This window comes from Panthera tigris, chromosome D4, assembly GCF_018350195.1.
Source record: "Panthera tigris isolate Pti1 chromosome D4, P.tigris_Pti1_mat1.1, whole genome shotgun sequence".
Classification (NCBI taxonomy): domain Eukaryota; kingdom Metazoa; phylum Chordata; class Mammalia; order Carnivora; family Felidae; genus Panthera; species Panthera tigris.
The window spans coordinates 4,793,006-4,814,014 of record NC_056672.1 but is presented as its reverse complement, the minus strand read 5'-3'; the positions used below and the strand labels follow the sequence as shown (position 1 = coordinate 4,814,014).

The 21,009-nt window shown below is 47.3% G+C and overlaps 1 protein-coding gene and 1 non-coding gene across 2 annotated transcripts in view; one reads left to right on the top strand and one right to left on the bottom strand.

Moving 5' to 3' along the window:
• The window catches only part of SPTLC1 (serine palmitoyltransferase long chain base subunit 1), a 53,612-nt gene extending 40,385 nt beyond the window's left edge, over positions 1-13,227 (top strand). Inside the window, exons 9-15 of the mRNA XM_007087825.3 lie at positions 68-175; positions 3,010-3,105; positions 3,737-3,833; positions 4,871-4,925; positions 8,232-8,349; positions 11,538-11,611; positions 13,053-13,227. Coding sequence (XP_007087887.1) covers positions 68-175; positions 3,010-3,105; positions 3,737-3,833; positions 4,871-4,925; positions 8,232-8,349; positions 11,538-11,611; positions 13,053-13,146 — 642 coding nt within the window. The 3' untranslated portion in view covers positions 13,147-13,227. The remainder of the gene's footprint in view (positions 1-67; positions 176-3,009; positions 3,106-3,736; positions 3,834-4,870; positions 4,926-8,231; positions 8,350-11,537; positions 11,612-13,052) is intronic.
• Positions 13,228-20,670: 7,443 nt separating this feature from the next.
• On the bottom strand, positions 20,671-20,773 carry LOC122233300. Its single transcript, XR_006210862.1, has one exon. It is a non-coding gene; the product is annotated as a U6 spliceosomal RNA (small nuclear RNA).
• Positions 20,774-21,009: the final 236 nt, after the last annotated feature.

Below are 21,009 nucleotides of genomic sequence, written 5' to 3'. Positions count from 1 at the left end.
CTCCCCAGTATCTTCTTGACGGTGCTGGTCACCAGCACTGTAACGTGGCGTTCTGTTTACCACTCAGGTGAAGTTAAAGTACAAATACAAAGCAAGAATCTTTCTGGAGGAAAGCCTCTCGTTCGGAGTCCTGGGAGAACATGGTCGAGGAGTCACCGAACATTTTGGAATCAGCGTAAGTGCCCCTTGCTCCTTTTCTGGGATGTGTCCTCATGCGGAAAACACGCGGTTCCGTCCTGCCGGCCACGTTCACGTACCACGGGCGCGAGGCGGTGCTCCCCGTCAGCGTGCGGGGTCGTGCCGCCCTGGGCTCCGTCCCTTCACTGAGCCCACGGGACCAGGTCCGCCAGACCAGGGCCTGTCGTCCCTCAGAGCCTGGAAACTCACGGCGGTGCCTCCTAGGATGCGGTCTGTGTAGCCTGTAGCGTTTGATCTTGGCTTTCTGTGTCTTTTCTCTAGAAACGGATAAACTTGCCTGCGTGTGTTTCTTAAAGTCAGTAAGACTTCCCTAACGTAGTCCCTTAGAAAGTACGATGGGACGTCGCTCCTTATCAGGGAAATACAAATCAAAACCACACTCAGATACCACCTCACGCCAGTCAGAGTGGCCAAAATGAAGAAATCAGGAGACTATAGATGCTGGAGAGGATGTGGAGAAACAGGAACCCTCTTGCACTGTTGGTGGGAATGCAAATTGGTGCAGCCGCTCTGGAAAGCAGTGTGGAGGTTCCTCAGAAAATTAAAAATAGACCTACCCTATGACCCAGCAATAGCACTGCTAGGAATTTATCCAAGGGATACAGGAGTACTGATGCATAGGGGCACCTGTACCCCAATGTTTATAGCGGCACTCTCAACAATAGCCAAATTATGGAAAGAGCCTAAATGTCCATCAACTGATGAATGGATAAAGAAATTGTGGTTTATATACACAATGGAATACTACGTGGCAATGAGAAAAAATGAAATATGGCATTTTGTAGCAACATGGATGGAACTGGAGAGTGTGATGCTAAGTGAAATAAGCCATACAGAGAAAGACAGATACCATATGGTTTCACTCTTATGTGGATCCTGAGAAACATAACAGAAACCCATGGGGGAGGGGAAGGAAAAAAAAAAAAAAGAGGTTAGAGTGGGAGAGAGCCAAAGCATTAGAGACTGTTAAAAACTGAGAACAAACTGAGGGTTGATGGGGGGTGGGAGGGAGGGCAGGGTGGGAGGGAGGGCAGGGTGGGTGATGGGTATTGAGGAGGGCACCTTTTGGGATGAGCACTGGGTGTTGTATGGAAACCAATTTGACAGTAAATTTCATATATTAAAAAATAAAAAAATAAAAAAAAAAGCAGTAAAAAAAATAAATAAATAAATAAATAAATAAAATAAAATATAAAAGGCAAAAAAAAAAAAAAAAAAAAAGTACGATGGGGGCAGTGAAAGGATGTTCTCTCCGATATTTACAACTGTGTGTTCTCAGTGGGTTCTGTGTACGGGTGTCAGATGGCCGTGACTTCTCTACGGAGGGAGACACGGAGTCAGAAACACAGCCGGCAGACGCGCCACCAAGCCTCAGGTCCCAGAGAGCTGGAGGGAGTTGGTCGCGTGTTCTGTTCAAATGAGCCCCACCTGCCCCAGTCTCGGCGGCTTGAGCCCCTGGAGCCTCAGGGAGGAGCAGCGTCTGCCCGCCCACAGAGCCTGTCTTCACCAACCCCTGTGTGCTGGAGCTGAGGGGAGCTTTTCTGCAGATCCTGTGCATCAAAGCTTTCCGATCTCTGGCAAAACGTTGAACTGAAGAACACGAAGTCACCTTAGGTTATCTGCGTCTCACTACCGATAACGAAGCAGAGCCAGTATCCCCAGTTAGAGTGACACATGCTCCTTCCCCAGAGGCAGACTGCTATTTGGTGATTAAATGCACTGAGCAAAAGTGCAGAGTAGATGGACCTCAATCGGATCCTGATTCCGGCAAATACTGCAGAAAACCAGCTTTGTGAGGCAGGTATTAGAACACTGAGTATTCGGCAACATTAAGAAATTTTTCATTTTTTAGGTGTGATAATGGTCTCGTGATTATGCTTTTGACAGGGTCCATGTCCTTTAGAAACGCACACTGAAATATTTACAGATGAAACTCTTAAGAAGTTGGGGGATTTGCTCTAAAGAAATGCTGAGAGCAGGAGGAGGCTGTACATGGAAGACTGTCCCATGAGCTGGTAGTGACTGAATCTGGTGATGAGAGTTGTTTATTCTGTCCTCTCTACCGTTGTGTGTCTTTGACGTTTTTCATAATAAAAGGTTTTTTTAGAAAGTAAGAGCCAACAGGTTTCCTTGTTGGGTCTGTGGACCACTGAGAAGCCCCAGGTGGGATTGGACCACTCACCATCGTGGCGTCAGTGGGTGGCTTTGAACGGCCGCTGTGTGCCCAGGTGCACCTTGGTGCTGGGGCTGGAGCGGGAGGACGGAGTCGGGAGCACCGAGTTGAGGAGACGGTGGCGACTCAGAAGGCCACGTGGCACAGTGGGGTTTGTCCGTTGCCCGGGTCAGCGTGGCCAAAGAACCAGTTGCCATGTTTGGAAAAACTCCCCTTGCATTTTTGAAAAGGTGAACGTAGGGATAAAGTGTTCAAAACTCTGATAGATTTGTTCGTATTTATCTCAGGTACCTTCTGGGGGCATGGCCAACTAGACCCTCGTTGAAGCACGGAAATGACTGATTTTGAACCTCAGAATATATGTAGTACTAAGCAGCTTTGGGTTTCTTCTTTTAATTTCTTTCTGTCCTTCCACTGAGGGTAAATCGCCGAAGGGCCTCTTTAGAGGCACGCTTCGAAACCTTCCGTGCTTGTGACCATAGGTTTTGTGTGGCTTCTCCTTCATCGGCACAGAGGTGGTTCATTTGAACCAAGATGTTAACGTGATCAGTGCTGCAGTGTTGTCTGCGGGCTTGACGTCGGTCTTTACTTTTTCTTTAAATTGAGGAATAACTCCCACCGTCTTGCTTTTTTGGCAGATTGATGATATTGACCTTATCAGTGCCAACATGGAGAATTCTCTCGCTTCTATTGGAGGTTTCTGCTGTGGCAGATCTTTTGTAATTGACCATCAGGTGGGTTCTTTTAAAAAAAAAAAAAAAAGACAGTAGCTCCTGAAACTAATGCCCCCTGGTTGTGTTAGAAGTTACTCAGCTGTAACTTCCAGTCACACAGCTTCACTCTGACGTGGTTTGTCGCAATCTTTATTTAAAAGTCAATATGTCAGGGCGCCGGGGTGGCTCAGTCGGTTAAGCATCTGACTTCAGCTCAGGTCATGATCTCACGGTCCGTGGGTTCGAGCCCCGCGCCGGGCCCTGTGCTGACAGCTGGGAGCCTGGAGCCTGGTTTGGATTCGGTGTCTCCTCCTCTCTCTGCCCCTCCCCTGCTCACGCTCTGTCTCAAAAATAAAGATTAAAGAAACTTGTTTAAAAAATAAATAAATAAATAAATAAATAAATAAATAAAAAGTAAGTCAATTTGTCTGAGAATGACTCGACATGTTTGTATTTGGAAAATATCTTCTTAAAAAGGTCTCGTTTTTGTTACGCGTATCTTTTACACGTGCATGGCTCCTCCCACTTTACCATTTGTAGGCACCGTTAGCAGGTCATGCAGATTTGGTGCCTTTAGGGTTTTTAGCCCTCCCCCCCACCCCCCAAAAAAAAAAAGCGTATTCATGTCTTTACCTTGTTTGTTTCTTCTCAGCGACTCTCCGGCCAGGGTTACTGCTTTTCAGCCTCGCTGCCCCCGTTGTTGGCTGCCGCTGCGATCGAGGCTCTCAACATCATGGAGGAGAACCCAGGTACGGTCTTCTGCCCCCAGGACCCCGGGCCTCACGGCTCACGTCAGCCAGGCTGCTGGCGCGCTCTCGGAGGCATTCGCCGGAGGGGCGTGTGCACCAGACGCCGGTGCCTCCGGATGATGTTGCCTGGCGTTTGTGGGGAGAATCGCGGCTGGGATGTCGTCCGCTCAGGGGATTCTGTGTGGGCTTCTCTCCCGGCCGGCCGGAGGGCTGGGCCGGCTCCCAGGCTGGGCGGATGGGCCGAGACGCCAGGAGGAGGGGTCAGCTCCGGGCCTGTTGTCATTCGAGAAGTCAGCTGAAGTGTGCTGCTGCGGGTGCCCTTGCACATAATTTATAGCTTACCCAGTTTTTCCTTCAGCCTTTGACTCGTTATTTGGTACTGAAGCCAAATCCGGTTCACCGGCCGTTCAAGCTTCCTTATTAGGCCAGGTTGATTACATTTCAAACGTGGCCTTGGGTTGGGGTGGCACCTCCTCACAGAGCCTGAAACAAATGGAAAAGCAGGCCTTAACCCGGTATTTCTAAACTTAAGATTCTTTAACTCTCTAAATGTTTAACATTGGTTTTAATTCAGAGAATCAGGAAACGTGTGTCTGCGTGCACATCGATTGGCTTGCTTGTCAGAAGGCCCAGCACGAGTGCCTCTTGGTCACATGTTTTAGTTTTTTAATTTTCCGTGAATGAGGTGAAAACGTCCAAGAAAAGATAGCAAATGGTAGTATAGCGTCTTCTCTTTTATCAAATCGTTAAGGGTCCAGAAATAAGTACTATATCTGTACCCTTTTATTCTTAGATTATTTATAGACTCCTGATGGGAACGAGAGCCCTCGTTCTGTTGCGGGAAACCTCCCCCAGCTTGCGCTCAGAGTGGGCGAGGAGGTGAGGGCGGCACGCCGAGACCGGGCCGGGGCCTCCAGAGGCGCTCCTGTCTGGGGGGGTGGCCGCATTTTAAGTTGATGAGCTTGAACACTAAACATCTTTAGAGATACGTTTAGATTAGTAATATCACATCTTCCAAATATTTTTTTTTCACACAGGTATTTTTTCAGTGTTGAGGGAAAAGTGCAAACGAATCCATAAAGCTCTACAAGGGTAAGTTAACTATATTTTCAATGAACTGAAAGTCTGTACCACGTTTAAACAACTAGTGAAAAATTTTGAATGTCACCTCTTTGGTTTTGAGTGTATTTAATAGGCTTGGATCAGTTTGACTCGCGGCTAAGAAATGAGGAACTCGGTTCTTTCAAATTTGTGGGCCTGAAACCAGAGCATCGTTTTGTTGTTGTTTTATTTTATTACTTATAATTTGTTGAGAGAGAGCACGCACAAGCAGGGGGAGGGGCAGAGAGAAAGGGGAGAGAATCCCCAGCAGGCTCCACGCTTAGCGGCAGAGCCCAACGTGAGGTTTGATCTCACAGCCATGAGATCGTGACCTGGACCGAAATCGAGAGTCGGACACGAAACTGACTGAGCCACCCAGGTGCCCTGCTTTGTTGTTGCCTTAACGAACCGTGACTTTGTTTTTCTAAAGGGATACAAGCTAATTAATGCGATAGCAGTATATAAGGGACAGAGGTGAAGATAAGCACCAAACGCGCTGTCACCAGTAAGAACTGGGGTCAACATGGAGAATCTTTCCTCGTCTGTACGCATAAATGATATCATTATATGCTGCGTCATTAGATGACAGTGGGTGGGTTCATATCGTCCATACTTTTTAGAAAATTATTAAGGTTTATTTTAAGTGAAGAAAAACAAGTGAAATCGAAATGAACCATAGGAGTGTTGGCTTGTGTCTGTCTTAATGACACAAGAGTAGTTCTTTAAGGTTGCTCTGGCGTCAAGAAAAAATTCAGGTAGGTGACGCCTCCAGGCAGAGTTCTGGTCTTACCGAGAATGATCTCAGTCGCCCAGGTGTTTCCTTTTGTCTTTCCCAAGGTGGAAACGTGTCTTTTCAGTCATGAAAGTCCCACTTACTGCCAGATGTGGGAACTAGAAGCTTCTCTAAAAGGAAAGGACAGTGAATGAATGAGCAGATCGCGGCTGTTGCAGATGAAGTAGGGGCAGAAATAATTACCGTTCTGGGTGTGTCTGCACGATAGTAACAGAAGTTCTTCTTGCATGATTTATGGTTGGGAGCCATTGTTCGTGTCGGTTCCAGTTACGTTGCCTTATGAAATGTTAATGTGCCAACACGGCACACTGGAGCCACTGTAGACTCAGGAACACCAACCGAAGTGCCCTTCATTCTGTCCGGTGGTAGCAGTGTGCCCCTTTTGTAAGCCCAGCCCTCCTCCGCCCTCCCGTCTTCTCCTCCGAAGCCCCCAGATCCCTGTCTGCCCTGCGCCCAGTGTTGGCAGACAGCCCGGCCTCACGCTGTCACTCAGACCTCCACATCTTCCCTCACAGACGTGCACGCACGCAGGCATCCACACCGCTCCTCCCTGGTGTGACAACCGGGGCGGGGGCGGGGGGTGGGCTGGGAGGCTTGCCTCCTGCAGTCATAGCTCTTCCTCCGTAAGGACTCGGCGCCTTCGGCCGTCCCCTTTCTGCCGTCACCCGTTCCGAGCGGTTTGATTAGCGTTCAAGCACGCTCTGTCCTCTCTTCTCTTAACTGCCTCTTTCCCGTGACCCCACCTTCCCGCCAGCTGGTAGCCAGTCTTCTCTGGCATTTGTGCTGTGTCCTCATGATCTGATCTCCAGCAGTCTTTCCAAGCTCTTATTTATTCTAGACGTTTGTATCATTCTGTGTGTGATGATGTATGTAGAGGTCCTATGGTCTGCGGCAATTATTCTCTCTTCCTCCAAATTCTTAAACATCTTAGTTCTTTTTTTCTTTCATTGCGTTGCTCTAGGTCGCTAGACATCTTCTGTAATAGTAGTAATAGATGTTTTCTGTCATTTCCAACCTAAAAGTCTTTCTTCATTAAGTGTGAAACATCACGGCCGCATGGGTAGCTCAGTTGGTTGTTTTAAAGTACGAAATGTTGCACTACGGGTTTTTTTGTAGGTGGTATTGATCAGATTATTCCTAGACTTGGAGACTTTTTTAAAAAATCATAGACTTGTCTCATGCTGAATTTCACTGTTAGAATTGTCTCCTGTTAGACCGTGCTTGCATTCTGGAGTAAACCCCTATTTGATGATGTATTTTTCTGCACTGTGCTGCTACCTGGTTTATTGAGAAGCCTAGTAGCACATATTACATTTAAGGAAAGGAGACCCAGATTACCGGTCTTGGTTGGTGGTCTGAAAGGCCAGTGAAGTTAGCTTCTTGCACCTCCCTTGATACTTGGCACACGGTCATTTCGGAAAGCTCATTGAGTCCTAAACATGTTGAAGGAATCCGTGTACTAGAAAGTGCTTCTTGCGCCCATTATATTCTGAGGGAAAAGCAGATCTTTCTAAGGGAAGCTGGGTAATGAAGGCAATTTAAAACGTGCAGCTCAGTTTCCGACAGTCATATGCCACCATTTGTAGTCAGTCTAGCAGGTGGGTCAAAAATCAAACTGTTATCATCACAGGATAAACACAGACTGTAAATGAACCTGATGTGCGGGTCTCATGACGTCTGTAATAATGATTTGAAAACACGAGATTTCACGCCTAAAGAAATCTCTCTCCCTCCCTGAGAAGCTGCAGATGTCCGTGCTATTAATCCTAAAATGAAGATAATCATAATCCAAGTAAAACTTAACAGTAAACATGCAAATAAGAAAGGAACTTCGTAATCTGATCATACTTCCGGTGGTCAAGATGCAGCGTCTTTAGTGTTAGAACTCATCTCTATCGTTTATGAAAGACAAGATAAATGAGCAAGGAAACATTACCAGTCTCAGTAAGTAGTCATGAAGGAGGTAGAGTAATAGAAAATGAATGTGTAGACGCTTCCCGAAAGGAGCGAATTGGGAGGGAGGCCGCAGGAGGTGATCCTGGGGCCGGACCCGGCTTACTAGCCAGCAGTGGAAGACAGAGAGAGGGACAGGTGAGGAGAGGGCGTGAGGGCCAGCCCTCGGGACCCAGCGGGTGTGTGAGGAGGGGCCGCCAGAGCTGGGGAGGCGGGGAGGCGGGAGCAGGGCCCACAGGCCTCCCCTCCCGGTGGAAGCCTGGGGATGACTCCTGTTTTCTGTGCTGTGTGAGCCAGTGACGTCCGCCAGGACAGGGAGCCTTCTTCCCGCCAACTCACAGCGGGCCCTGCAGGGGCAGGGGCGTCTACACCAGGGAGCACCGCCCGGAGCACGGATCCCTGCTGTCTCTGTGGGATCGGAGCCCCGCCGTGTGACGCCTCCTGGGAAAACCACAGGGTTCTGCTCTGCTCATGAATGCAGACTTCGTAGTTATTTTTCTGCGAGACACCGTTGCACCCGGAAGGGACTTACGCTGTGTGTTTCCTTTCAGCATTTCTGGGCTAAAAGTGGTGGGAGAGTCAGTTTCTCCCGCATTTCACCTGCAGCTACAAGAGAGCACTGGGTCTCGAGAAGAAGATGTTAAACTTCTTCAGGAGATTGTGAATCACGTAAGTGTGTAGTTCTACCCCGAGCCCAAGCAGCGTCTTCTGTGTCCCGTCTTAGGAAAGATCTCTTTGCCCCGGGACACAGCCCTCTTGTGGAACCGTTCTGGTCCCCGGGCCTTCGGGACACATCTGTGCTGACAGGCCGCACTGTATCTGCCCGGTCAGGTTCTGCTCGCGTTGAAGTTGTCGTGTTCTGTGCTCCGTTGTATCAAATACACTTTCCTTGCGCTCTACATAATTAGCCTTCCAGAAAACCCGTTCGCACGGCATTTTCAAAGCCAGGCTTTCATACCTGTGGGTGGGGATGGCATTATGAGTGCTGGTCACAGGCGGCACTGGACAGGCGTCTGGGGTGAACCCCCAACGCAGCTGAGACTGGAACTGGAAAGGAAGAAAGATCGCTTCTTCACCAGGCCTAGTTTGGAGGTTGATTTAAATATCTGTGTCTCCTGAAAGTGATTTTACTACTAATTGTAACTTCATTATTAACTAAGAAATGACTCCCTGGGGAAGACCACCGGCCCCTTCCCTGGAGCCCTGTCCCCTCCCCCCCCCCTCCCCCCGCATGCTGCTCGTGCTCACGCTCGGATGGAAGGGCCTGGGACCCCGCGAGCACCCGTGCTGGGACGGCCCTGCCTTTCCCCCGACTGCAGTGCGGCTAGCATGTGCCTGGGAATGGGGCAGGCTTCTTTCTGCCTTCTCGTCCTGCTTGTCCTGGCGGTCCCTTCCAGGAGCTCTGCCCCGAGGTCACCGGGACGTCAGGATGATGGCTGTTGTCTGTCGTGTGCCCTTGGCTGACCGTGGCCGGGAGGTCGGGTCTCTCCGCGGTGGTGTGGCTGGTCGGTATGGAGAACGGGGCTGAGGCCGATCTCGGCTTCTTAGCCGCCCTCCCTCCTCCAGTGTGTGAAGCCGCCATCAGGAAGGACAGGTCGGTGGGGGGCTTCATGCAGTTGGTGGCCTTCTGGAGTCTGTCAGCTTATAAAACGGAACCAGAGGTGATGAGCAGTCCGGCTGGCACAACGCCCCTTCCCCAGGGCCCAGGTGCCACAGGGGCCCCCCCGGGTGCGGCTCTGCGAACTCGACAGAGACAGACTCTCTTTCACGGGAACTGACCTCCCGCTGGCGCCTCTTACCCCGTCCGCGTTTTTACTGCGATGTCACGTACGTGCGTACGGGCCGAAGAGAAAGGACGGCATCCTCGAGGTTAGGGCTCTTAGAGACGTGCCGCGACAGCTTTGTACAATAAACGCAGGCTGAGTGGATGCCACAGGCAGAGTCAGGTCGGTCACACCAGCTCCATGTGACGGCCCAGCCTGTGCTCTCAGCAGGAGTGCCCGCTGGTGTGATGGACGCAGCCCGGAGCAGCCTGTCGGGGCCTCGAGCCCCCCCCTGATCCCCCCCCCCCCCGCCTCCTCCGGCCCCCGCGGGACGGCTCTACACGGGCTTCACGCCGCAGGGCCAGGGCCGCACTCCTGCCACGGGAGCCCCCGTCCTCAGTCCTCAAGACGTCGTGGCCGTGGGGGCCTCCTTCTCCTTGAGTCACAGACACTGCAGAGGGCAGGCGACGGAAGGGGGGCCCGTCCTCAGAACGGAGGAGAAGGCGACAGTCTGCACAGCTCACCGATGCCGGACCCCGTTTGAGGCCCCAGCCGGAGGACATCCTGGGGAGAGCTGAGGGAGAGCGGGCAGGGCTCGGGGGAGGGGCGCGCACACGGTCCGGAAGCCGCATTTGTGCAGAAACGCGGGGTCTTGCGGTGTCTTTGCGTCCCCACGCTAAGCTCCGCTCCACACTCCGTGTTCCGTATCTGAGAAGGGATGGTTGTGGCGCTGGAACTTTCACTTAAGCTTTGCAGAACCCGGTTTCGCTAAGTTCTTGTTGAGTTGCCTGACGAGACACTGTTTTTATAAAGAGCGATGGTTTAGGACGTTTCTTAGCCAGGCCTAGGATCAGAGCCGGTCCGGGTGTTCTCGGGCAGTTAACTTCTCCAAGTACATTGAGACGGAGCATCCGTATCCGTCTGGCCTCGCTGCCCGCTGCCGTTTCCCGTCTTTCCCGCAGAGGGAGACCCGCCCGGCAGCGGTCGGGACGGCCCCTCTTCAAGCAGACTCCCTCACTGCCCAGCCTGGGAGCAGCGGTTCCTTCCTTGAGGCCACCCCTGCTCTGATTGTCCTGTTTTTGTTTTTTTTCCTTAGTTTTCTTAATGCTCATTTACCTTTGAGAGAGAGAGACAGAGTGTGAGCGGGGGAGGGGCAGAGAGAGAGGGAGACACAGAATCGGAAGCAGCTCCAGGCTCTGAGCCGTCAGCACAGAGCATGACGCGGGGCTCGAACCCACAGACTGCGAGATCATTACCTGGCTGAATCCAAGAGTCGGACGTTTAACTGACTGAGCCACCCAGGCGCCCCTCTGACTGTTTGTAAATACAATTCGCATACCAGAAACTTCTCGCTTTTAGAAGATAGAGTTGAGGGGCCTTTAATGTACCACAAGGTTGTGCCCCTGCCTCAGCCCAAAATATTTTCATCCCCCAAAAAGAAACCCTGATGAACCATTACTTCGATAGGATTTTTATCCTTAATTTTGAAGGAGTATATCTTAGCTTTGTAAAAATATCAACAAGTGGTTAATGTGTGGGGACGCTGTGCAAAACGTGGGTGACACCAGACTCTGAAGCCTGGTAGCGCCTGGGCAGAGGTGCCCACGGCCGTCAGAGGAGTTGCTGGTACCTGAAGTGTAGGCTGTTGGGCTGTGAAACCGTCCTCCGTTTACGACCAAGTTCAGCTTTGGTTAGTTTACGGGGCTTTGCTGGTACTGTTGCCCTTGTCCTGACTGTGCTTTGTTGAAAATGGAAACCCCTAGTCCTCTGTGGCTATTTAAACGTAAATGAAGGAAAAGGAAAAGTCCCATCTGTCCGTGGCACTGGCTGCGTCTCACTCACAGTGCTTGACGGCCACACGGCCTGGGCCACTCACGGGGCCTCGCAGAGCGAACGCCCGGCAGGAGGTCTGGGCGGAGGCGCGGAAGGTGGCGGGGCCGCTGGGGGCACGTCTGTGGCGTTCTGCCTTCTCGCTGTTGTGACTGGGAAAATGAACTAACCTGCGGTTAAGGATGGCCTTGCAGAGTACCTCCCGTCGGGATGCCCGCCGTGTCTGCGGCCCAGCTCGCAAACGTGTCCCTTCTCTTCACGCAGTGCATGGACAGGAGCATCGCGTTAACTCAGGCACGCTACCTGGAGAAAGAGGAGAAGTGCCTCCCTCCGCCGAGGTGGGTGGACGTTCAAATGTGACGTGACTCTTGCTTTTGCTACTTGAAAAACTCTATAAAGCGTATTTTGTTGCGAAAACGTCTGAAATGCTGCCACAGGATAAGGAAGTGTGTCGCTAAAACGTAGCTCATCCTCTTTCCTGTTCTTAAAGTAGCCATTTTCAGATTTTACCTGTAAAGCCCCCCCAGGACTCGCCGGACCCTCCCAGTTAACCTGAAGAGGTGTCCGCGATCCCAGGACTGGACGGGGGCGGCCGAGGTTCTGATGAGCAGATGTGCGTCTGTCACACCTCGAAGGTGATGGACTGTGCCAGCCACGTCCAATGGGAGGACCATCCTGAAGGAGGGGCACATCCGGCCGCTGGCTGGAACGCCATGGGGTGCATTTGGGAGTGCAGACACTCCCAGACTGCCCAGGGAAAAAGAAAGCAACAGTGGGGAAAATCTAGAGAGGTTCAAGAAACCCTGCGTGGGGGGAGGGCACCTTGACTCTTGATTTACAATCGGCGCTATTCAGTGGCACTTAAAATATAGTCAAAGGAGGTAGGCACCCAGAGCATGAAGTGTCAGGGTCACAGCATGAGGTCCGCGAGGTCACAGGGGGAGGGCACGATTCGTCTGGCCTGGAAGGGACTCGGGCTTCCGAGGGCAGGTGATACTTAAGCCAAGCCCAGAAGATCGAGTGTGTCAGTCAGACTTGTCAACGCCGGCGTCCGGCAGGCTGTGCAGTGGTGTGGAGACCCTCAGGTGCATCTGGGGAGACAGAACACCGGCTTGAGGGAGACGAGAGAGACGCTGGAGAGCAGGGAAGGCCCAGGGAGGACCCGGGAGACTGGAGTCTGAGCCTGTGCGGACTTGGAGGGCCAGACCACAGGCAGCAGCCCTGAATGGCTTAACGAGCCTACCCCGTTCTGATTGCGCCCAGGCAAGGTGCGGTCTTCTGTCTCAGGACAACAGGGTCCCTGCTTGCTTTGTTCCCTCAGTGCTCCCTGCCCAGCACAGTGCAGCTCAGTGCAAGTGTCCAGTGGACCATCCGGATGTTTGCAGGGGGGGTGGGAGAGAAGAGGGAGGAGTGCCCAGGAGAGCTGATACTGTTTTGTGTTCAGTTTCCTGAAAACTTAAAAATGTCTGCCTTGCCTCCGAGTATTCTAGAACTTGCACACGACTCACGGAGTTGTAAATGTGAGCGTCAGCACGTAAACACTCCCTGATTTGAGAAACATGAATTCCTGCCTTGGGCCCGGTGCTCCTTAGGCAGGGCCCCCGGCACCCAGAGCCCCCCACAAGGTTGCAGTCGGGCCTCAAGTGGCAGACTTCTGAAAATGGCCCGTCAGGGTTCGGGCTTGCGGGCGGAGGGTCCCTGCCACAGTCGCTCGGCTCTGCCGTGCCGTGACAGGTGGCACAGCCTCCTTTGACGATTTTCTGTGTCCTTGTTTCTCAGCATCAGGGTCGTGGTCACAGTGGAACAGACAGATGAAGAGCTGGAGAGAGCCGCACGCACAATCAAGGAGGTGGCCCAGGCCGTGCTGCTGTAGGCGGGTCCCAGGGCCAGGTGGGCAGTCGCCGTGCGGCACGCGCAGGCCTCCCAGTTGCCGCCGAGCAACCTGGAAGAGGCCTGCGGGTACCTGGCAGGGTGGCCACCGACCAATCACGTGGGTGTGGACTCGGCGGGCCGCCACGAGGAGGATGCTGGTTATTTAAACACACAGACACACACACACACACCCCTAAAAGCCCAGGAACTGGTTTTTTAAGAAGAAAACTAATGACAGCATATAACCGATATTTAAATTGTGCGGTTTAGTACTATTTAAGTGTTTTATTATACTAGTATTTTATATTCGTTTGTTGTTGCCGTTTAAAAATGGAGCTTCAGTTTATCTCTTCTCCCTCTACTAGTAATTGTGCGAGCACTCCTAACGTTTCCTAGCAAAGCATCTCTGCAGCATTAAAGCTTAGAGGAGCACTTCACCGTCTAGGACACAAAGCGTGTCTGTGAGGATCTAATTCAGCCACGTCTTACGCGGTCTCCATCCTGTGAAGCCCAGTGGTGGCTAATGTGTAAGGAAGCACTCTTTGTGCTGTTGCGACAACCTTTTCATTATATTTGAATCCTAGAGTTTTTATATACATTTCTAACAGCTTACCTTAGCATCCCTAACTGGAGAATGACTACTCATTGTATTTCCTAAGTGAGCAATAATTTAAATCAAATACTATTTTAGTTTAATATAATTGACCTTCACATTTATTGTGTGTTGACTTCTAATCTGTTTTAGGAGGAGGGTTACTGTGACGATCCCAGAATAGAAATCATGTCCTTGATATTTTAGAATATCTTGAATGTATTCCTTTTTTGTAGAGTAGGTTTGCCTAAGGACATATAACTACTGTCTTTTTCTAAGCGAAGGAAAATTATTTTTATTTTCAGCTTATGAATTCCAAATATCTAAAAATGTGAATGCACTAAAAATAAAATTTTTAAGCTGGACTTTAGCTATCTGTTTTTTCTTGTGCCGTGTGCCACAAGGTAGTGTGTAAATATTACACCGTTGTTTCTTCTCTTAGTAAAGGTAAAGGAGTAAGATTGTTAAAAAAAAAAAAAAAAAAAAGTTATAATGCCATTTTTATAATATGTGTTCGTATTAACAAACGGTCTTCAACATCTTTTTAAATAACATATTTTTTAATGTTTAGTTTCTATTTTGCTTGAGGTATTTCGTACATATGTGCCTTGTGATTGCTGCTGCTTTAAAGGATACAGTACTGTCTTTGGGGGATGTATCTTTTCGTTATATTTTTTAATGAAATAAACCTACATTCCTGATAATCAGTCTATATGCATGTGTAATGTGTTCAACAGAATAGCCTCCGGATTTTCACTTTTCCACCTAGGTAGGGTAGTAGTCTTGGTGTCTGTGTTTAGAAAATATTAAGTACAGGGGTGCCTGGGTGGCTCAGTCGGTTAAGCTTCCAACTTTGGCTCAGGTCATGATCTCGCGGTTCGAGAGTTCGAGCCCCACGTCGGGCTCTTTGCTGACAGCTCAGAGCCCGGAGCCTGCTTCCGATTCCGTGTCTCCCTCTCTCTCTGCCCCTCCCCTGCTCGTCCTCTGTTTCTCTCTCAGAAATAAATAAAAACATTTAAAAAAAAAAAAAAGAATATGAAGTACATTTCTTAGTGTCTTTCTTCAGTGTATGTTATCTGGAATTCCCTAGACTTCTACTGATGGGAGCCTAGGCCTCTGTGACTACACGTATGCCAGAGCTGTGGGGTTTTTCTTTTAATAGAGAGAGAGGGAGAGTGCGAGCAGAGCAGAAGAGGAGCAGAGGGAGAGAGAGAATCTTAAGCGGGCTCCACGATCAGTGTGGAGCCCGACGCAGGGCTCAGTCCCATGATCCATTTTGACCTGAGCCAAAATCAAGTTGGACACTCAACTCACTCAACTCTGGGCACCACCCGGGTGCCCCAGAGCTATCATTTTTATTAGCAGATGATGATAGCAACTTTTCAGCTACTTTTAAAATATTTTGTAAATCAACATCCAGATGTTCATTGCTACTTTTTAAAAATGATAGAAGTGCCTGGGAAAGATGGTGAAAACAACGCATGTTGTCTGACATCAGCCCTTGAAACATAGCAGCATTTTGAACAAAACCCAAAACCAAAGTCTTTCTGTTAAAACTTTACAATAACCAGCATCCAGGTACATGCACCACAAAAGAAACATATGCTAGGAACAGTAAACTTGCGTAAAACTGAGGCAGAATGCTGAGAGAAAACTCCCCTCAAACCTGAAGCAGGGCACGTATTTCTCCCAAGAAACCACAAGAGGGCTCTGGAACGCTCCATCGGCGGCTGGGGTGGGCAGCACGGAAACCATTCGGGGACCGTTTTCACTCGGCATCGTCATCCACAGGAGAGGAAGTACCCAAACGACTCCTCCCTTTGTGATGTCTACGGCTGGGTTCCAACTCAGGAGATGTGGGGCTCTGAGCAAGCTGGGACAGAAACGAGAGCGGTATTTCCAATCTAGAACTGCACCAACGGGACTGTATGCTTTTGTTTTATGTACCACTAGAACGGCTCTGTAATATGCCAGTTGTAAGATGCACTTCAGTAACAAGTATCGTCACATGGGTGGAAAAGGTGCATCTTAAAATCTGCGGGATAAGTCAGTGATCTGCTGCTGTGCGGGCTTGATGCCCTCTTTCCTTGTGGATGTAAAACCTTTGTGTCCCAGAACACAGTGTGTGAGGACGATTGTGGCCACCTAGTCTTCCCTTATCTCCACCCTTCCAAAACATTGTCCTTATGAGGACATCAAACAAAACCACCCATTACCCACACCCACAGTACGGATTATGCTGTGGAGAATACGTAAACTTTATTTTCCTATCTAGTGCCTAGTAGAACGGAAAACGGGGTAGGCGGCTAAATGATGACGGAACACACGTAAAGCAAAAAGTCGTCTTCCAGAAGCAACATGCAAAGCAAAACAAAAGGGGAGCAGCCTTTTCAAGAGATTCAAGGGAAAAAGAAATGTGAATCAAATATCCAGAAAAGCTGTCTTTCAAGTAAGAAGTTGGTAGATAAACAATTTAAAATAAGAGCTCGGTACTATGTTCATAAGCCCTTCTGAGGAATCTGCCAGGGGGAAGCTCCATCAAGTCAAGAAGTTGCTGGGGAAATGAGAAGAATTAAGATAGTAAACTAAGAGCTATTCAACACAGAAGAAAGCAGTAAAGGACAGAGGTGCAAAAATGAATAGCAAAAACCCAACCATATAGAGAATTACGTTCAAAGGTAAATGGACAAAACATTCAAAAGGCTGAGGTTAGCAGGCAGACTAAATTTTTTTTAAAAAACCTGTGCTGTCTATAAGAAACTTCACATTCAAAGACACAAGTAATGATGAAAAGTATGCCATGCAAACAACCGTGAAAGAGCTGGCGTGGCCTGTATCAGTATCAGAAAGAACTTTCAAGAACTATCACTACAGACAAACAGAGACATTTCGGAATGATAAAAGTATCAATATGTAGTGAAACCCCAACAATTGTAAGTGTATATATGCTCGTAAACACAGAGTCCTCAAATACATGAAGCGAAACTGACATAATTGAAAGAATAATTTATCAGGAATAGTTGGGAGATTTGAAAAAGCCCACCCTAAATAACTGAGAACAAGAAAGAAAATCATACGTAAAGAAGTCCTGAACAGTACAGTCAACTGACTGGAGCAGACCTATTTACGTTTGTAGAACATCCTACTCAGAAATTCCAGAATACATAGTCTTTTCAACTGCATGTGAAACAGTCTTCAGGGCAAATCACATGCTGGGCCATAAAACGAGGCTCAATAAATTTAAAAAGATTGAAATCATAAAACGTATGTTCTCTGTCCACAACACAATTAAATCAGATCTGCAATAGAAAACCGGAAGAAGCGCGCCTGGGTGGCTCAGTCAGTTAAGCGTCCAACTTCGGCTCAGGTCATGACCTCACGGTCCATGAGTTCGAGCCCCGCGTCGGGCTCTGTGCTGACAGCTCAGAGCCTGTAGCCTGTTTCAGATTCTGTGTCTCCCTCTCTCTCTGCCCCTCCCCTGTTCATACTCTGTCTCTCTCTGTCTCAAAAATAAATAAACGTTAAAAAAAAATTTTTTTTTAAAAGAAAGAAAACCGGAAGAACCCCAAATATCTAAATAACTCATGGATCAAAGGAGAATCACAAAGGAAGCTTCTTAAATGTTCTGAACTGAATACATGTAACAGCAAAATTTATGTGACACAGCTAAAGCAGTGGTTAGAAGGAAATTTGTAGCTTTAAACTCCTGGATTAGAAAAGAAGAAAGGTTTCCAATTAATAACTTCAATTTCCACCTTGGGAAAGTGGGAAAAGAAGAGCAAACTGAGCCCGAAGGAAAGAAAGAAAGAGAAGAAATCAATGAATAGAAAACAGAAAAATAGAGAAAATTAATGAAACTATTGGCAAGTACTTGTTGGACTGGCCAAGAGAGTAACAGAAGACACAAGTTACCAAAATCAGAACTTAGAGGGGCAACATGGCTACCATTCCGACAGAAATCAGAAAGATTGTAAGAGAATATTACAAGCTTATGCCGACAAAGTAGACAACTTGAATGACATGAACAAATTCCAAGAAAGACACAAATTATCAGAACAAACTCATTCAGAAGTAGAAAATCTGAATAGAAATGTAACGTTGAATTAGTATTTTCAGATCTTCCCACAAAAATGTCCAGATCCAGTAAATTCTATCAAACATTTAAAGAACAACTAATACCAATCAGTCACAAATTTCTTTCAGAAAGAAAGGAGGTGAGAGCACCTCTCAGTTCATCCTGTTTGGTACCTATGCTACTAAAGCCAGACAAATTACATGAAGAGAAAACTACATATAGTTTTCCTCATGAACATGGACAGAAAAAGTCCTAAATTATATTTAACGATTTTCCTGGAGAATCTAGCCTGTGAAATAAGGGGGTAAAACATCAAATTGGAAAAAAAAAAAAATTTATTTGCAAATGACACTCTAGGAAATTCTAAGACATCCATTAAAAAACTGTAGCATTTAATTGTGTTTAGCAAGCAAGCAAGTCCTAATTCTTGGAACTTGGAAATGTTACCTTATCTGGAAGAAGAGATCTGTGCAGCTGTGATTAAGGATTTTAAGCTGAGATTACCATGAATTATAATCGTGGGCCCTAAAAGCCATCACAAGTGTCCTCTAAGAGGCGAAAGGAGATGACCCCTCCTGAGGAGAAGGCCATGTGAAGACAGGCAGAGGTTGCTGTGAGTAGTGATTTAAAAGATTTTCTCCTTTCTCCTAGAAGTTTTGTGGCTTAGCCACATATTTAGGCTTCTGGTCTATTATGAGTTGATTTTCATTTTTATACAGCATTTTTTGTCTGGGTGACTCCTGAGTGAGACATTTCCTTTAACTTTTTGAAAGATGTGGCTGAGGCTATTTGTCATTAATTCCTTTTCTTTTAAAATTTAAAAATATCAACAAAATGAAGCATGCACATGGTTAGAAGATCAAATTGTAGTGAAAAATGTCCACCCCAACTGTCCCCACGCTCAGCCACGCTCTCAAGAGGCAACCACTTTTTAAAATGTTCCCCCTTTGTTCTTCTGGAATAAAACGTGTCTAAATAATATCATGCCCCTATTTCCTCATTTATCAACCTGAAACTGCAATTAGGATCTCCTATTTTGAAAATATTTCGTATATATATTTCGTATATTTATTTCCCTGTTTTTCTATTTGAATTACCCACTTTCCCTGGGTTATTTTTCTAGAAGTTCCTGGTTTATGCTCAGCAATAACCCCATATAGTTTCATGCACCTGCATTGTTAATATCTGCCATTGGTATCTTAGCTCTCACTGAACAGAGCCTGAATTTTGATGTAATGAGAGCCATTGTTTTTGTTTGTTTGTTTTTTAATGGTTTGTGCTTTTGTTTGAGGACTTTTCAGCACTCTCTGCTCTCTGTTGATTTCCGGTCTCTTTCACATTGAAGTCTTTAATCTATTTAGAGTCTGCCCCCATGTCTGGGATTAGGTAGCGGTGCAATTTATCTTTCTTCTTCTGTATTCTGTAGTCCCATGTCATTCTCTAAGCAGTCTGTTGTTTACCCATTAATTCATTCATTAATTTTTGAAAAATACTTATTTTGAGAGAGAGAAAGGGAGAAAGAGAGAAAGGGGAGAGGGAGAGAGAGAGAGAATCCCAAGCATTCTCTGTGCTGTCAGGCGCAGAGCCCTATGCAGGATTCGAATGCACGAACTGTGCGATCATGACCTGAGTAAGCTGAAGCCAAGAGTCGCACACTTAACCGACTGAGCCACCCAGGCGCCTCCCCCCCGTTAATTTATTTTTATACTTTATCTTCTATTAAGTCTCATACAAGCACGCCGGTCAGTCTCCAATTTATCATTTTCCCTTGTCTGTCCTTCTGCCCTTGTGTTGGTTTCGGAATGGCTTTATTAAAACACCCTTGGGGCGCCTGGGTGGCTCAGTCAGTTGAGCATCCGACTTCAGCTCAGGTCATGATTTCACACTCCATGAGTTCGAGCCCCACGTTGGGTTCCGTGCTGACAGCTCAGAGCCTGGAGCCTGATTCAGATTCTGTGTCTCCCTCTCTCTCTGCCCCTCCCCCACTCATGCTCTGTCTCTGTCTCAAAAATAAATAAAAAAACATTTTAAAAAAATTAAAAAAAAATAAAATAAAATAAAACACCCTTTACCACATCCCATTATCTGGCAGGACACACCCTCCCTTTGTTTTCTCTAAAATTGACTTCACTATTCATAGATCTGTCTCTGTATGTATTTTTCAATTAACTTCCTTGAGTTCCTTTAAAAGAAATCCAGCTGGAATTTCAACTGATACTGCATTTCATTCATAGGTTAAACTAAAAAGAATCAACCATCTTATAATATCAAATGTTCCTATCTAAGAGCGTGGGATGTCTTTGTATTTAGTGAGATCTTCAGTCTCCTTTATTAGCGTTTTTGTTTCCACATAGAAGGATTTTGGATTCTTGGCCAATTCCTAGATATTTCATACTTGTAGTCATTGTAATTTGCGTCTTTTATTATATTTAATAGTTGGTTACTGCTAGCAGAGAAAAAGACCATTGATATTTTTTTTTCCTTTTTTTCCCCAAGTTTTTCTTTAAATTCCAGTTAGTTAGCATACACTGTAATACTAGTTTCAAGTGTAGAATTTAGTGATTCAACACTTTCATACAACACCCAGCGCTCATTACAAGGGCCCTCCTTAATAAAAATATGTGGGGCGCCTGGGTGGCTCAGTCGGTTGAGCATCCGACTTCAGCTCAGGTCATGATCTCACTGTCCATGAGTTTGAGCCCCCGTTGGGCTCTGGGCTGACAGCTCGGAGCCTGGAGCCTGCTTCGGATTCTATGTCTCCCTCTCTCTCTGCCCCTCCCCCCCTCATGCTCTGTCTCTGTCTCTCTCTGTCTCTCTCTCTCTCCGTCAAAAATACATAAACAGTAAAAAATTTTTTTAACAATATGATATACTTCACAAATTTTCATGTCATATCCTTGCACAGGGGCGATGCTAATCTTCTGTGTATCATTTCAATTTTAGTGTATGGTCTGGAAAACTTGCTGAAGTCCTGTATGTGTTCTAATACAGTTGCCCCTTGAACAACATGGGTTTGAACTACATGGGTCCGCTTGTATGTAGATTTTTTTCTTATGATTTTCCTAATAACGTTTTCTCTAGCTTACTTTATGGTCAAAATGCAGTATATGATACCCATAATATACAAAATATGTGTTCATCAACTACGTTATCAATAAGGTTTCTGGTCAGTGGTAAGCTATTAGTAGTTAAATTTC